Here is a 16,876-nt window from a genome sequence, read left to right on the forward strand (position 1 = left end):
AAAACAGCTCACAGGATTCAGACCCTGGTGCCTGGGGGAAAAGTGTTGTGTCAGCAGACTGCTCTTCATTTCTCTGGCATCTGGCAGCCTTCAGATTCGCTGCTGACTGCACAAGAGTTGTCTCACATGGAACCTGACTGTGTCTAATTACTGTCTGAGGTTGCCATTACTCTTCCCGCAGTCCGGTCAAGACAAGATCCCATCAAGAGTCCAGGCTCATTTGTAGGATCATGTAGACAATGAGGGCACCTGTTATATAAATGTCACAAAGCACGTCATCTTCCTCGCCAAGCTACATGAAAATAGCTTCAGGTCATAATTTTTCCATCATAATTGCATAAATTAATGGATCAAAGTTTATTCCGTTCCATTCATTTGGCCATTGCCCCCTGTCCAGGCCTTTCACTCACCCTTTCCCAGAAAGCTTTTTCTGGTCATTGCGTTCGAGGTGGTATATACAGAAGCAGGAACCTTCTGGGCAATACCGTTCAAGCATCGCTGAGAATAAGGCAGGCTGAGCTCTCAAACAAGTACAGATTACTGCTTGAAATAGGTGTCTGTAGTTTGATTCTTGAGCTTGGTATTAGGCCGGTCAGGTGGCAGGAGGCATGTCCGGCGGCATTAAGTGTCATCCTGAAGCTTATGTTGTGTGTGTTCATCTGCATGTGACTGCATGCCGGCCACCCAGACAACCACAGACTATTGAAGTCCAGCACAGACTTTACCTCTCTAGCTCCTTTTGCCACTAGTGAGGAGGCGAAGCTGAGATGCTCTGAGATGACCCTTTCCAATGATGAGAGAACCTGATGTCCTAATCAGATGAGGTCCTACCGGGCGCACGTCATCGTTTTACTTTCTGTGATGTTAGCCTGTATGTGAAGTTTGTTCTTATGGTTTCTGTCGTTCGTGAAGAATCAGCAGATCACTTGAGGGCATGTTCTCATTAAAGATTCCCCCAAGCTTCTGGGCCTTTAGATGAAATAATTGTGTAAATGAGGCATCCAGGGTTCAGGGATGCGCGGCCTGCCCACGCTCCCCAGCTGTAACATTGGCCACCTGAGCAGGGTGATGGCAGCTTAAAGGGAAAAGCGCTAATTGGATCCTGGCTCTGCAATCTGTGTGTGTGTGTGTGTGTGTGTGTGTGTGTGGAATAAGTCAGACTTTTTGGAGACATGGGGTAAAAAATGCCTGTGACCTTTTCTCATGCCATTTTTAGGGGTGGGGGGGCTACTTACAGTAGTGAAACAGATAAATTGTGTCCTATTACATTTATATCAGTTTCATTCTGAACTACATGTCTGGTTTATGGAATATTTGGAAAGGACAACTATGTTGCACCTCTTTGCTGTGTACAGTACATTAAAAAGATAAATATTATAAATATGATCAGGATGAATGAAGCAACATGACCCTTAAAAACGCTGACAGGTTTGTGCCTGCATTCTCTTTTTAGCGTGCAGCCATTTTGCTTGTCATATCCAGCAGATGAAGGATGAAGGATGGCTGTCTCTTGTTTGTTGTTCGTGTCGTCCTTTAATCTTGTGAAAGCCTTGACCAGATCAGAGAATGATGGAAATAATAATTTATAGCTTTTGTCCATTTCAGTCTGGACTGTGACCACAAATGGACATCCAGCTCTTCTTTCTTCCTGACTGCCTATCACTGTTTACACTGTTCTTTAAACATTTTATTATAACCAGGAATCCATATATCAAAGGTAACGGACTGGTTTTTGAAGTGTTATGTAACAACGTACACACTAAGCGTAATCAAATGGATGTGAGAAGTTTATGTAGGTGCGAATGAATATATTGAGCTAGGGAAGTATAATGGCAGTGCCAGTAAAACGACTACCAAGAGATGTAATAAGTGTTCCCTTGCTTTAGGATCCTTTGTCATTCTGTACTAACATGACTAAAGCTCCCCTACAATTTATCATACTTTTTCTTCGAATATGTATATCAGGACAGCCTGATATACATATGCATGATATGCACTTTTTATGTTACAGAACATAACTGAAGACACAGTGCTACGAAATAACACACATTGGGTTATTTAATAAACAAAACCAAAAATTAGCTAACAAGGAAAGACTTTAACATTTAAATCTCTCCAAAGAAGGGAGCTTTTGCTGTGATTGCACCATTTCACACTTTTGGCTTCTCTTCACGACCTTAAATTAAACAACATTTTCCAACAGTACAACACTTTTATCATTCTGTCATGTTAATGAGCATTTCATGAAGTGCCTTAAGATTATGATGATGGTGAATAAAAGCAGTCAAGTAAAGAGGCTCTTAAAAGATTCATCAAATATTAGTCATTGTCCTGCTACAAGCAATATTAAATGTGTTGTTTGCATTGGATTCTTCAAAATTGATCCATCTTATTAGTGAGTAGGTGTGTCCAAACATTTGACTGTTAGTGTACCTTACACACTAATTTTATTCCTTTTTACTCTATTTGTTTGTTTTAGCAATATCGAATTTTCATTATGCAACTTCATAAGAACTTTGACCTCCACAAACAGTCTGAGAGGTAATAATACAGATAATAAGTGTATTATTATTGGTAATTGATAGGCTGCATAAACGACATGGAAGACTGGAAGCTGTTATGTGTCAATTTTCTGCTTAATGCTCGTCCATTATATTCATGATTCTTCTGATTCCTTCGGCGCTGTCTGCTGTGATGAGAAAGCGCTTTGTGATTTGTTCTGCTTTCAATCTCCGCTTCTCTGCTCCTGGCAATTTCTGGAGAATAATTAGCTGCACTGGCTTTATGCAAGTGTGTCATGTTAAGTTGTATAATAGCGAATCCTGGTTCTAGCTCTTATGAAATACTGCTTGAAGACCGCATGCCCCGTGGTGATGTGCATTTAATATGAGGCTTGGGTGTTTGCTTGGGTCAAGGACAAAAAAACAATGGAGGGTTGAAAAAAATACTGATGTGGATGCTCTACAGTATCTTTGCTCTGCTGCATGTTTTTTTCATAATCTGAGTGCTTTTGTTCCGTTTTGTGTCATTCTGGTTTATGTTAACATGGATTGGTTATTTGAAATATACTGAAAAGTATACTTTTTTTTACTTTTTTATTTTTTTAAACCAGCTCCCTTAAATATATATTCTATAATATGTAGCTTTCAGTAACACAGCAAAAAAGGTTAAAATATGCAGGGAAGCTTTACAAGTATGTGGGGGAATACAAGTATGAGGCAGCTGTGCTGAGCAGCGTAATTGGAAATTATGATAATACATATATTTACCATTTATTCAGGAACTTGAGTAACCAGATTATTCAAATCATATCCCATAGACTGTAGAATGTAGACAGAGAGGCTGTGTGTGTTTGTGTGTGTGTGTGTGTGTGTGTGTGTGCGCGCGTACCCTTAATCCAATTTTACCGAAGACATAATGTCAAGGCACTAAATTTAATCCTGAGGTTAACATAAGAAGTACACATGCCACTCTGTCACTGCAGTCACTCCGCACAAAGTTTTGAACTTGTTTTTTTTTTTTTTTTTTTTCAAGCATTTTAAATGTCTCCTGTCTTTCGCTGATTTGCCAGAACCTACCAGATATTGGCTTAAATGCTCCTTTTTGCAAAAATAACTGACCACACAGCGGAGCCATCGTTGTAAAGCCTTTCTGGATGGTCTTCTGTGCTTGCTGAAGGTCTCTCTCTTTCTTGTAGCAACTGTTTTACCAGGGCTGCTCCTGTAAGGACCCGTCTTTTTCTCTAAAAGGTCTTCAGATGATTACATCAGCTCTGGGCACTGGGCAGACAAGTCCACTATTTCCTGTGTGGTCTCCATGATTTCCTACAAATATAGAATAGTATTTCTACATTTCCCTTTTTATTGTGACAAATAGATTTGTTAAAGTGGTGTTTAATATTTAAAATTGGTATCTGTGACCAATTTCAAGATTACCATGCTTCAATCTTTAAAACACTAGAATCAAACCACATTTCTGCATCAAGCATTTTACGGTTTTACAGTTTTGAGTCTGTGTGTGTACTATATTTTGTGTTTGTGTGTGAGTGTAGGATCTGTCATTGCGAGGGAGATGACGAGAGTCCGCTGATCACGCCGTGCCACTGCACAGGCAGTCTGCGCTTCGTGCACCAGGCCTGTTTGCAACAGTGGATCAAGAGCTCAGATACACGCTGCTGCGAGCTCTGCAAGTACGAGTTCATCATGGAGACCAAACTCAAGCCACTCCGCAAGGTAACTCACACAACACAACTTTTTCCTCATGTACACACCAGTAGATGTCCTTCAGGTTAACTCACTCTGCTGGGAAACAACAGTTATTTGACTCAAATCACTCTGTTATTGTCTATAAAAAACACTTGCTGCTTAATGTCGTCTTATTTTGAAGAAAAAGTGATAAAACATTTCTTTAATTTCTTAATATCCAGTCAGTGGTGTTTTCTGTTCACATTTGCCAGGCAATATTGAGGAAAATAATGCCATTTCAGTATGAAGGAGCAGTTCGTCCTCAAGTAACCACCCCAACACTGGACACACCTTCATTGTTGCCGTAAAATGTTTTTTGTGGCTCGTGTACATGATTTATATCTTTGGGGTTGATGTGAGTTGCAATTGCCGTTTGCTAGGGCTTATAAAGCCACCATGTTGAATTATTCAGTGTCTAATGTGTGGCTTTTCAGGAAGTCACAGATATGCAGATTTTTTTATTTTAGAGGCAGAACATGTACACAATCTGAGCGGTTTTATTTATTTATTTATTGAATATCGCTGCAGGCATATTGTTCATTTGTGGATTTGGCACCATTTAATACCGAAACTTGAATTCTCAACATGCTTAACATCTTCTCTTCTAATAAAATATCTCATTCTTCTTCTCACCCCCCCACCCTTTAAAATCAAAGTAGTTTTGAATTCATCCATTACATATTGGTGGAACTGGCACAGTTTCTGCATTTCAATACATTTTTGGAATAAGTTATTTTACACTTCTTTTTTTTTTGGCTTGGCAGTGTGCATGGCCTTTCCTGGTTTCTATCAGGTTGGATGGATTTGCCAAGTTCTAGCCTATAAATAGTTGAGAAGCCGCCAGTGCACTGAGATCACATTGACCTGATTCACATCAAATATTTATTCAGCAGTTTAGTCTTGAAAGGCCAGGCTAGTGTAGGACTGCTGTACTTTGTGCTTTTACTGTCCAGAAGCTATAACCTTGAAGCTTCTTCATAGGTTACTGTCTAAGCATTTAGGAGAAATTTAGAGGTGTGCTTATGTGTTCATGATTATCCATGTGTGTGTGTATAAAGATTTTTGGTTTACTGAGGGTAGGAAAAATACTGTGATTTCACTAGTAAATCCAACCATTCCTGTAAATTCTGCATGTGTCCAAATGCAGCAAACTTTTCTGCAGATTTGACTTGTCACAGCATTGACTTAGATGACTGGCAGCCATTGGCAGCCATTCTGGTAGTGAAGGTGCTGGTGTTTGTGTTTTACTTTCATTAGCAGATTTCAGAAATCACTCTCCCAGGAAATTTCTCCTGTATTTAACTGTGAAGTTAAATGAAATAAAACAGTGGATGTGTCTCACATGTGTAATTCAGACCTAATTTAATGTAGCTAAATGTGGAATGAACACACACAGTACATCTGGACATCCCCCAATGCACCATGGACTGATTGAACTTTCCATCAGGTTACTACTTCACAAAGACGACCTCAATTAAATGTTTAACTTCTATTTTATAATCCACACCTTGTCACACTGTGTGGATGGAACCGATTCATGCATCATTAGTATCAGTCCTGTTTCATTCTTTTCGTGGGTGGATTCATTGCAATGTGTTGTTTTCAACACTGATTCTATCCACCAGCCTATTAGTGTTAACATGTGACCAACTGAAGCCACTGACAACAGTGCATTTTAAGCCTCATTGGAACTAAAACAAATAAATGACCATAGCCTGTTCTGTGTATGTGCGTGTCTTTCAGTGGGAAAAGCTGCAAATGACTGCCAGTGAAAGGAGGAAGATCATGTGCTCTGTCACCTTCCACGTCATCGCCATAACCTGTGTGGTGTGGTCACTCTACGTGCTGATTGACAGGACCGCGGAGGAAATAAAACACGGTTAGTCCACCATTGGTAGAACCCTGCCCTCCTTTTCCTTTTATCTCAACCTTTTTATGAGGTCCAGTCTTTGCTTGTTCTTTTTACGTTACATGAAGGGAAAAATGGTCTTGGCTGATGCATTTGCATGAAATACTGATGAACAGAGTAATTTACGCTGTAAGTGCAGGGTACAGGTGAGTGTATACTCAGCTTAAATGAAGGGTAGCACTGCCTGAGACATCCAGCAGCGCAGAGGACTGTAGGAGCTAGACAGGCACTGGCATGGGTAATTGGCTTATATTTGGGGCTCTATGTTTTTACAAAATTTAAATTGCTGTCCCTTTACAGATGCCCTCAGCAGACACCTCACCCTCCCCTTTTCCAGTCTGTTTTGATGCCACAGGGTTGTTTGAAATTGAGGGTAGAATTTCGATTTAATACATATTATTAACAGCCATGAAGACAGACACTGTCAACTCACCATTGTCTTGAGATTTGCTTACATTGCCACCAGTGACCTTAATATGGGATGATTGGGTGGTAGTAGCCTGGTGGGTAACACGCTGGCCTATGAACCAAAAGACCCAGGTTCAAAGCCCACTTACTACCATTGTGTTCCTGAGCAAGACACTTAACCCCAAGTTACTTATTGTAAGTCGCTCTGGATAAGGGCGTCTGTTAAATGCTGCACCACAAAATTTGTTTTGGTGGTGCAGGGGTTTGAGGAGTCTGTTAGCTTGTTCAAACTTATGGATATTTGATTATTAACCAATGGTTAATTAAAACTAATATATATATGACGTGGTCAATTTGTCTCACCTAATTCAACTTCCATGGGATATGGACATGGTTACAGTTGTAGCGCATCCAACCACCAGATGGCCAGATCATTTTGCCCTTACTTTTGGTGATATGTATATATTAACCCCTCCCCACTCCCCCCCAGTAGCTTGGTGGTGTCTTTGATAATGCAGTATACCCACACTCTCTTTAACCATGCAGCCGGGAGAATACCAGGTAAACCTCTGAACGTTACACTGTGTCATTATGTCCAACTTCGGCCCCACAGCCATGCTGAATGTATTTTATACAGCACATGACCCCTGTCCCACCCCTCGTCCCGCAGGGTGAAATGACTCAATGGATTCATCCGTCATTTCTGACCCAACCAGCCAATCATGCCACCCCTGCATTCACAACCCGAGCGAGCTATGCATTCTGCACACTAACACGAACACCATCTGTCCTCTCCACGCCATCGGCTCTGAGGCTGACAGAGGAAGTTCGTTTGAAGGTGTCAGGGGTGTCAGTCGAAGTGAAATGAGGTCTAATGCCGACAGCTGTTGTTTAATGCCGCAGAACCCAGAGATGAGCACCTCCGGCTACGATCATACATACTCAGCACGGGGCTAAAAGACAATCGCGACAGGCCTCTTTTCACTATTTCTCACCAGCTTTTTTCTTTGGCTTTTTACCTTCCCTAAAACCAGATTGCATCCCCCCAGTCCACAGCACTAACCACCTTTCTCTATGCCCCACCTATGCACCCCACGGCAGGAAGACTTAAGCTACACCCTGGCCATACATACGGAGCCTCCAAAAGCAGTACAGTATTTATGTGCTTGGACCTGTGTGTGGACAGACTTTAGTCAGTTTATTAGTTGTGATTTTACCCACAGGCCAAATGTGCTGACAGAAATATCTTTTTTTTTTTTTTGGTTTGGTTTCAGAATGCTCTCTGATCACAGCAGTTCTGATTCCCCCCAAATTGTTCTGTAGCACAGCAAGATTATTTAATGATAAAGATTATGACCGCTAACAGCAAAGGGCAGAGTCTGTTGGTATATTGGGGCCTTCAGATGGAAAATTCCCTGTGTTTTGGTTTGGTTTCAAAACCAGAGAGAGGTTGCAGATGTGCTGTAACGTGCCAAGAACGCCATGATTCTTCTTTTCACTCAACATCATTCAAGTGTCATTACTGCTCCTGTTTGATCTAACTACTAGCTGTCTGTGTATATACAATATGCTATATTCCAGAAACACTGATTCTATTCTATAATATTATAAGTATTACTATTGTAATAGTTGAAGCACAGACTAATACATGGACTTAAGTTTTAATGAATAAAAAATGTTTCTGGAATGTAATTTTATATATATCCCTGTACAGTTGCATATGTATATACAATATTTATGTACAATAATGTAATATATTTTGTGCTCCTAAAATATATTACATTTTATTTGGAAATGTGATTGTTCCTAATTCATGTTCTTTCTTAAACCGCAGGCTAATTGCACATTTAGTTACGGTCCTTGTCTTCTCCTGCAGGAATACTGGAATGGCCTTTCTGGACCAAGCTGGTGGTGGTGGCCATAGGATTTACAGGAGGACTTGTGTTCATGTACGTGCAATGCAAAGTCTACATCCAGCTGTGGAGGAGACTCAAGGCCTACAACAGAGTAATATATGTACAAAACCGACCAGAGACCTGTAAAAAGCTCATTTTTGACAAACCTGCACTCATGGAGCCAAACTTGGATAACAAAGAGGCTCTGGCCCCGCCACAGTCGGACACAAATTCTTCACAGTACACAGAAACTGAGGACTACAGCCTGGAGATCCTCCACGTGTGACCAGACTGCAGCTCTGGTCCCCTCCACAGGAGCGTCTAAGCCAGGGCAGCTCCAGACATTTACTTGGGGGGCGGGACTATTGAGATCCGTCCCTTTTTTTCATTTCTTCTTCAGAAATTTTTTTTGGTTCCCATAAGTTTGTTGGCTAATCATTCCGAATCAGTGTGCGCCAGATCTTGCGACCTTCCAACTACTGCCGTTGTACTGCTGTTGTACAAGACTAGAGGTGCGTGTTGAGTCGACTGCATCAGTTGTATGCGCGGCTTGAGTTGTGTGTCTACGCGTGCGAATGTGAGATCGAACGCCACTTCTAATGGAGTCTTTAAAGATACGTTCAAGCACTTTTTAATTTCCTTGTTAAGCAGGTTCCCCTGTTTTAATATGAAAAATTTATATTATTGTGTGTGTGTGTATGTTTAAAACAGGCAAACTTGAAATTTTCAGAACTCTGAGGTTTTATACGACGTTTGTGTCCCTTGGATTAAAAAAAAAAAAAAAAAGGGATGTAATGGGCCAATGATTTTTGCCAATTTTCTTGAAAGGATGAAAGCCCTGAAGCACTGGTTTTATCAAATTCTACCTTTTTTTTCAGCTTGGCTAATTGTCTAAAGCAGGAGTAGCATTCTTACGAGAAGCATTTACTCATTCATCACTGAGTGGTAAACTGGCTTTAATGTTGAATCCATACACCTATATATTTTTTGTTGCTGCACGAGGGGATCTCGTAGGTTCATGAGGGGACCTACTTGGTTACAATTTGATTTGTGAAATTTGTTCAGTTTGCCATGTATTGTGATTGCTGCTTTTCATCTTTTCCACCACATTATTCTTTTCAATAATTTTCATTTGTAGTTGTTTGTGCTTGTCTAAATGCTACATGCTAAGTCAAATAATACCCAAATGCCCATTCAAATGGCATGTGTAAGGAGAGAATGTACACTTTATAAAAAATATTTTGCTACTTGCTGTCCACTTTACCCCAAAACAGCTTCATTGCAGAAGTGGTCAGTGTTTGAACGCAATTGATTCCTGATCTGTTTCTTATTAACTGGTTTAATGATTTTTTTTAATTGGCCAAGGGGAATGTGCAACTTTTTTTCCTGTTTTGCTCCAAATTTCCTGAGGCTTTATTCCTTAACTAAATAGACGTTTCAGTGGGATGATTCTGTCTCACTGTGATCAGAGATTTTTTCAGAAATGCTTTGGCTGTGGACCTCAGCCCTTCTTATCAGTTTTAATGGGGAAAAAAAAATCCAGTCTACCGTCTCTCCAGATTACCCGTTCCTCACATGTTCGGATTCATTTTGAATTTAGATTCTGTCTAAATGTGAACTGCAGGGCAGAGAACATTCATGATACAGTTATACTGAAATGTTTTTTTGTCTTTGCTGTAATCCAAGCCAATCTAATCGGTTGAATTAGTTCAGGGAATATTGAACAGTTGTGAATTTCCCCAGGCGGCAGGCATGGGACACATTTATTGGATCTTAAAAGGACTCTTTTAGCACACAATTTCATTTTGTTCAGTAAAGAATTTTCTACCTAGAATCCCTTAGAGATGCTGAAAGCACCATCTAGTGGAGGAGAAATGCCACAATGCATTTCAAACCTGTTTCCAGACACTTTGGTTAGATGAGACAAAATGAAGTGCAATTACACCTCCAATTAAATCCCTAAACATGACATGATTTTTTATTTATGCAACTGACACTACACGGTTTGCTTTTGTTCCTCAAATGTAGCTTCTCCCCATCCTTAAGGAGAATATTTTATTTTGTCAGTTTCCATATCCATACGCTTACAAACTGTATGTTAAGTAAAGTTGTGCAATGCATTTTACCAAAACTACATCTACCCATCTTTCTGTTTCGGCGCTTTGATGTTGTAGGGAATGATGTGCAGCAGGTGAGTACTGTTGTGGCTCCATTGCAACGTGCATTCTTTATTCTAGTACGGATCCATGTAGCAGTGACAGACCACAGACCAACAACGTCTATGTGATGTCAGACACCTCAAACCCTACAAGTTTAACATGCTTATAAAATGTTTGCGTAAAATTGGAGTGCTTTACTACTGATGCCACTTGAACGTCGTCAGTGTTGACTGTTTGCCCCTTGTTTTTATTTCATGACCTGTGTAATTATTTTGCTAGTTTTTTTTTTTGTAAACTTGTTTTAATGAAATTGATGTGTGTTTGATTTTGTTTCATTTCCAATATTTGATTGAATTATATAGTATGAAACTGTGTGAACTTTTGAAATAAAAAGGAGAAGTTGACATTGTCACCGATATGTTTATTGCTAAGTTGTTTCTGCCTCTGTATGTGCTTTTCTGGGGTCTGCCAGTTGCTGCTCCAGCAGGATTACATTTTTGGAAGTTGCCTGGACCACACAGTGGAATATACCTGAATCGGGTGTAAGTTGTCTCGACCATAATAATGACGTTTTTCTTTTTAACAGGTCATCTGACATCACTCAGCACTGTGTCAAATCTTGGAAACATAAGTAGCAGTGGATGTGATCATATATCTCAGAGCTAAACAAGAAAGTGCTATTTACATGTATAGTTTTGTATGTGTTTCTAATTTTTTTTCCTCAGTATTGTCACCCACTTAGCAGGTTTACTCCTAGTTACTTACATGAAATGTGGTTGCGTTTGTGCTGTTTTCAAGGGATTTCAATTGGAACAATAAAAACAACATTTTTAAACCAATGTCAGTGTCCAACCTTGCAAAATAATTTTATTTCCATTCTGATTGCCATGGCGAAAGACCAAGAACAAAATGTTCACTTTTACTGGATATTTCATGTCAGATGTGAGGGCGTGCAAGCACCGTATGAATTTTAGATTTTACTTGTACAAAAAAAAAAAATTATTGACCAAGACAACCTTTGTCTGCGCCTCTGCTGGTTTCCTAGTGGACTGGCTGTGTGTTGATAGTGAGTTAAATCTAAATTCAAAATCTAAATTAAATAGCGACACACCTTTTTCTGAGAAGGTGATAATAGCAAATAACTAGTCCGAAAATAATGCTAAATGTCTGCCCAGGACGAACAATTTTGACACGTTAGTTGAGATCCAGTTTTTAATGAAGTCTGTCGACAACCTGATCATTTTTTTTTTGTTTAGGCCATTTAAGCTGCTTTAGCACACAGAGCAATTTGCAGCAATTTACATGTCACATTTATAAGTAAATAAAGTAAAATTACAAGGAAAAAACAGAAAAAACATAATACTATATATACACTATATATTGCGCAATAGGCGTTCAATAACGCGACATTTTCGTGACCACGCCTCCTTGAGGTGACCAGCTAGCGCTTGTTCGGCCAAATCACGAAGCCTTTTAAAAATAAATAGCGCGAAGCTAATTAACACAACTGTACAATGTCTGTTTAAAATAACACCCAGGGGAGTTTGGGTGCCATTTTGCTAATTCAGTATTATGGCAGGTAATCGGTCTGTTTCTACTCCGGCCCCGTCGTGGGCGACTAGGTCCACGGGTCCTGGGACTTCAGCCTGTGATAGGCCTGCGTTCCGGCGCAGCACAGTCTCCTTCAGCTCGCCCTCCAGCCGGTGAGGTTCCGCGCCGCCCCGCCGACAAGAAGCTGCGACTCCCGCGACCGTCACCTGCTCGCTGGTAATGCGCACTCTTGGTCCAGCTTGTCGCCCCGGCCGTGGAGGCGGAACGCGGCCGCGCCGAACACGTTGCGGCGCGGCCGGTTCTGTGCTAACCGGCTAGTCCGACAGCGAACAGATGTTTTAACTTCACAAATGCGCTTCCTGCCGGTCGCTTGTCTGTTTAATTGAAATGTGAAATTCAGTACAATCCCGCGTCTACGTACATTTAGTGCAGTTCTGAAATAAGAGAAATGTTCTTTATCTGTCACATGGTCGCCCCTGGTCCGCATCAGGACACTGTTGAGTATTAAAAATGGCTGCGTGATGCATGGTGACAGTTTAGATTTCCCTGCCCGGATCGTACAGGATGTCCTGTACTGAAATCGCTGAAATAACGTGATTCTTCTTACGCTGCTGTCAGCAGTCCGAGGTCAAAATGAAAACCCGTACACCGTCGCGCCTCCTACGTAGTCCGATACAAATCTATGGAAATAGATTAAGTGCCAGTTTCCGTGTAAAGAAATTGAAATAGTGGCTGGAACTAACTTGTTTGAAGTCTAATCGTATTAACTGTCATATCTGGCCACCGCCCTCCTTATAGGTGTGGTCTTACTCCACACCAACTTTTCCCCATTATGGTGTGTCTTATATCAGCGTCATTAAATGTGAATGCAGCAGAACCGTGTCTGAAATATGCTGCTGGAAATGTGCTTCGGCGCCTTGTGATGAATTAGTCAGTAAGGCGATGTTCATCCGTTTATCTGCACAGGTAAAATGGCTGTTCCCCCGTGCTATGCAGACCTTGGCAAATCCGCCAAGGACATCTTTAACAAGGGATACGGTACGTAATGCCCACAACTGAACCCTGATCTTAAGGCACAGTTATGTTCATGCTGATTTTTAATATATTTATTGTACAACAGGTTTTGGTGTGGTGAAGCTCGATGTCAAGACGAAGTCAGCAAGTGGAGTGGTAGGTTGTTCCCAATGAGTCGTGATGCCCACTACAGAATCTAAAAAACAAGACAGAAGGATAGAAAGAAAAGAATGCGCCATGTTGGGCTTTCAAAATATTAAAATAAGGGTGCCACCAAAGAATTATAAGTGCATGAGACCAAGAAGTCGGCCTGCACATATGCATCTTCATTTTTTTAAATGTATACTCAGAGCATTTATTAGATATTGCTGCTAAAAGTGTTATAACTCTTTTGAATGATTTTTAGGAGTTTAAAACCTCTGGATCCTCCAACACTGACACCAGCAAAGTTGTTGGCAACCTGGAAACCAAGTACAAGAGGTCAGAGTATGGTCTGACTTTTACAGAGAAGTGGAATACCGACAACACTCTGGGGACAGAGATCACAATTGAAGATCAAGTATGTATTAAAAAAACAACCTGATTCATTATTGTAAAATGCTAAATCCATCATTACAGTAATAAGGTAGAAATAAATGTTTTTTTTTTTTTTTTTTTTTTCTGCATGTAGATTGCTAAAGGTCTCAAGCTGACCTTTGACACAACCTTCTCGCCAAACACAGGGTGAGTTATGTTTGGTGTGTGTCGACCTGAAAGTCCTGACAAGCTTCACCGTCTAGTTGTTTGCAGCGTGTCTGTCCTGCCTGGTATGCTGCTTTATAAAAGGCCTCTGCTGTCTCATGGTATCACGTTTCTGGACACTGTAAATCACGTCAGTGCCACATGGAGCAGTGCAGGCAGGCTCGCATGACGGTCGTGTTCTGAGCTGTGGTTCCATGTATGGCAACCTGTTGTTGCTGGTGTTGAGGGCTTGTGAGATTCTGCGAGTCTGTGTGTAAGGAACAGTGTGGGTCACTGGAAAATATATAATTGATTGACGTTGGTGCCTGTATTGGCACCATAATGACTAAATGTGATCTGAAACACCTGACTTATAATGCTGTTATAGCCATTGCACATTGTAGTATTAGCAAAGATGGTACAGTATGTTTTATAAGTGACCAAGCAAGCAATTTAACTTTTGTTCTCGCCACCAAAATACAGCAAGAAGAGCGGGAAAGTGAAGACGGCCTACAAACGAGAATACGTCAACCTGGGGTGTGACGTCGACTTCGACTTCGCGGGCCCTACCATCCATGGCGCAGCCGTTGTCGGTTATGAGGGGTGGCTTGCTGGATACCAGATGTCTTTTGACACAGCCAAGTCCAAAATGACCCAGAATAACTTTGCTATTGGTTACAAGACGGGTGACTTCCAGCTCCACACTAACGTGTGAGTATGCTGAAGATTTGTGTTCATGTACTCATGCATAATGCAAAGAGTTTTTTTCACGCTCAGCACCCCACCATCGTCTCTCGCTGACTTATTCTTCACAGTAATGACGGTGCTGAGTTTGGAGGCTCCATCTACCAGAAAGTGAGCGACAAGCTGGAGACGGCCGTCAACCTGGCCTGGACTGCGGGTAGCAACAGCACACGTTTCGGCATCGGGGCCAAATATCAGCTGGACCCCAGTGCCTCTCTCAGCGTGAGTTTGTGGACTCTGTCTCTGAAGTCACCGCTTCCTAGTAAATGCATCTCAATTCCAAAAACCTCTAGGAGCAATGTTCTCCACGCCATTATGCTGCTGCTAACATTTTCCCCTTTTCTATAAAGCTGAAGTTGTACAAGCTTATGAATATTCTATTGTGAAGTATTCTTTTTTTTGTGTGTGTTACAGGCTAAAGTGAACAATACCAGCCTTATTGGTGTTGGCTACACTCAGACACTGAGACCAGGTGCGTGTCTAGTATTCTAATTGACAAAAGAGTCCTGCGCTTGTCAAAATGCTTTTATGTGCTGCCAGTTTGCCGTTTATAAACTCTCAACACATTTTCAGCCCCCAAAAGTCTGTGTCCGTGCAGCGAGTCATCGCTTTTCCATTTAAATATTCATACACACACAATTTCCTAGACATGTGCCCAAAGTGCCTCTGAGCCACGTTCCAGAACATCGGTTCTTGTCCTGCCCTTAGAAACAGGCCAAAAGAACGTTTCTTGAGTTGAAATAATTTCTGATGTTTAGGGTGTGCCTACTTTTAATCCCTGAATTTAACCAACATCAAGCTCACTTCTGTTCATGCGGAGAAAAACGGGCTTCAAGTTAAGGCTTTTAAAGCAATGCACAAGAATACCATTGTACTTGTGCAAGTGGAAATAAAGATGATCTATTATAATCCAACTCCGTTTTTGTCGCGATCATTAGCTGACCTGATAATGAATAATTGCTAGAACGCTAGTGCCTTATCTAATGATAAGGCACATAAACTGATTTAAATTTTAGCTCATGTGGTCCATAAGGCATCAACAAAGTACATTTGTAGTGTAAAGATACAATTATTGTAAAGTGGATTTATTTACTACTACTATTTTTTTCTTTCCTTGTGTCTTTAGTTTATTCTTATCCACCCCTTCAGTGTAACGGACATATGATCTGGTTTGGTGTGTACCTGCAGGTGTGAAGCTCACGCTGTCTGCTCTGGTGGATGGGAAGAACATCAACGCTGGAGGCCACAAGTTGGGACTGGGGCTTGAGCTGGAGGCCTGAGCGCTCTCCGCTCCACGCCGGGGACGAGGGAATATCAGAAGACTCTCGCCTTAAAATCAGCTTCCACCTTAACCAGCAGGGGATCTCTGGAAAGGATGTGTTCAAAGCCTACAACCAGCACGAGTCACCGCGTTCAGCAGCCCATTTCTGTCCTGTGTCCTAGGTTTCAGTTCCCCGCATGTTTTGTTTTTGGTCGATTCATTTCAGGGACACTAATGGCAGGATCAGCAGCTTCATGGTTTTAAAGTAAAGCACTGCCATGGCTACAAAATAATAAAGAAACCGCCCTGTCTCCAAACACAGGCGTTTATGGGTTCTATTTTCTTCCCCCGGATTTTATTAGGTACACGAGGGGTGGGGCAACGTTTTATTTTAATGTCACATTTCCTGATATTCCTCTGTCGTCTTGTAACAGCCCATGTATCCACTTTCCTCTGTAGGGCTATGCCTGCTATTATTTAAATACCTTTTTGTCTTGTACTCCATGCACTCGAGGACTAGCACTAGCTTTTTTTTTCTGCTCAGTCAGCCATCAGGAGTTTAAAATATGAGCGACCGGTTTTTTTTTTGTAAGCCTGCCCCTAAACTGAGCAGTTTATTGGGGTGGCTTTACACGAGTCTGATGGCCGGGAGACCTGCACCACCCACGTCAACCTGAGTGGCATTTTCGTTTTTAACGTCATATGACTTGGTTCATAATGAGGGTGGAGAAATGTGGTTTTCGTTTTCACGTGCGAAATGTTTGGCATCACCATCGTGTCGCTGACTCGCTGAGACTGTACTTGCACAGAACCTTGGAAGGAGGTCCTTATGTGTATGTTGAACTTTTCAATAAAGTTTCAAATTCAAACTGCTGTTTCCTTTTTATTCGAAGCCTGAGTTCATTTCGTGTAAGTCAACAAAAATCATACTAGAAATGGTTTTGAAGGTGCGTTACGTTTTTATTTATTAG

The 16,876-nt window shown here is 41.2% G+C and overlaps 2 protein-coding genes across 7 annotated transcripts in view; both read left to right on the forward strand.

Annotated features, from left to right (window-relative positions):
* marchf8 (membrane-associated ring finger (C3HC4) 8) overlaps positions 1-11,024 on the forward strand; it is a 62,115-nt gene extending 51,091 nt beyond the window's left edge. For 3 of the 6 annotated variants that reach the window (XM_028989103.1, XM_028989106.1, XM_028989107.1), the window contains 5 exons: positions 4,052-4,232; positions 5,988-6,123; positions 7,108-7,122; positions 7,663-7,710; positions 8,438-11,024. In XM_028989103.1, the coding sequence (XP_028844936.1) occupies positions 4,052-4,232; positions 5,988-6,123; positions 7,108-7,122; positions 7,663-7,710; positions 8,438-8,742 (685 nt within the window). In that variant the 3' untranslated portion in view covers positions 8,743-11,024. The remainder of the gene's footprint in view (positions 1-4,051; positions 4,233-5,987; positions 6,124-7,107; positions 7,123-7,662; positions 7,711-8,437) is intronic. The other 3 variants (XM_028989105.1, XM_028989108.1, XM_028989104.1) reach the window with 2 other exon arrangements.
* Positions 11,025-12,231: 1,207 nt separating this feature from the next.
* Positions 12,232-16,774, forward strand: vdac2 (voltage-dependent anion channel 2). The gene is made up of 9 exons (XM_028988896.1): positions 12,232-12,382; positions 13,133-13,204; positions 13,287-13,336; positions 13,587-13,739; positions 13,851-13,903; positions 14,384-14,611; positions 14,716-14,866; positions 15,059-15,116; positions 15,833-16,774. The coding sequence occupies exons 2-9, from the start codon at positions 13,138-13,140 to the stop codon at positions 15,922-15,924; spliced, it is 852 nt and encodes a 283-aa protein (XP_028844729.1). The 5' UTR covers positions 12,232-12,382; positions 13,133-13,137; the 3' UTR covers positions 15,925-16,774.
* The last annotated feature ends 102 nt before the right edge of the window (positions 16,775-16,876 follow it).

This window comes from Denticeps clupeoides, chromosome 8 (assembly GCF_900700375.1).
Source record: "Denticeps clupeoides chromosome 8, fDenClu1.1, whole genome shotgun sequence".
Classification (NCBI taxonomy): domain Eukaryota; kingdom Metazoa; phylum Chordata; class Actinopteri; order Clupeiformes; family Denticipitidae; genus Denticeps; species Denticeps clupeoides.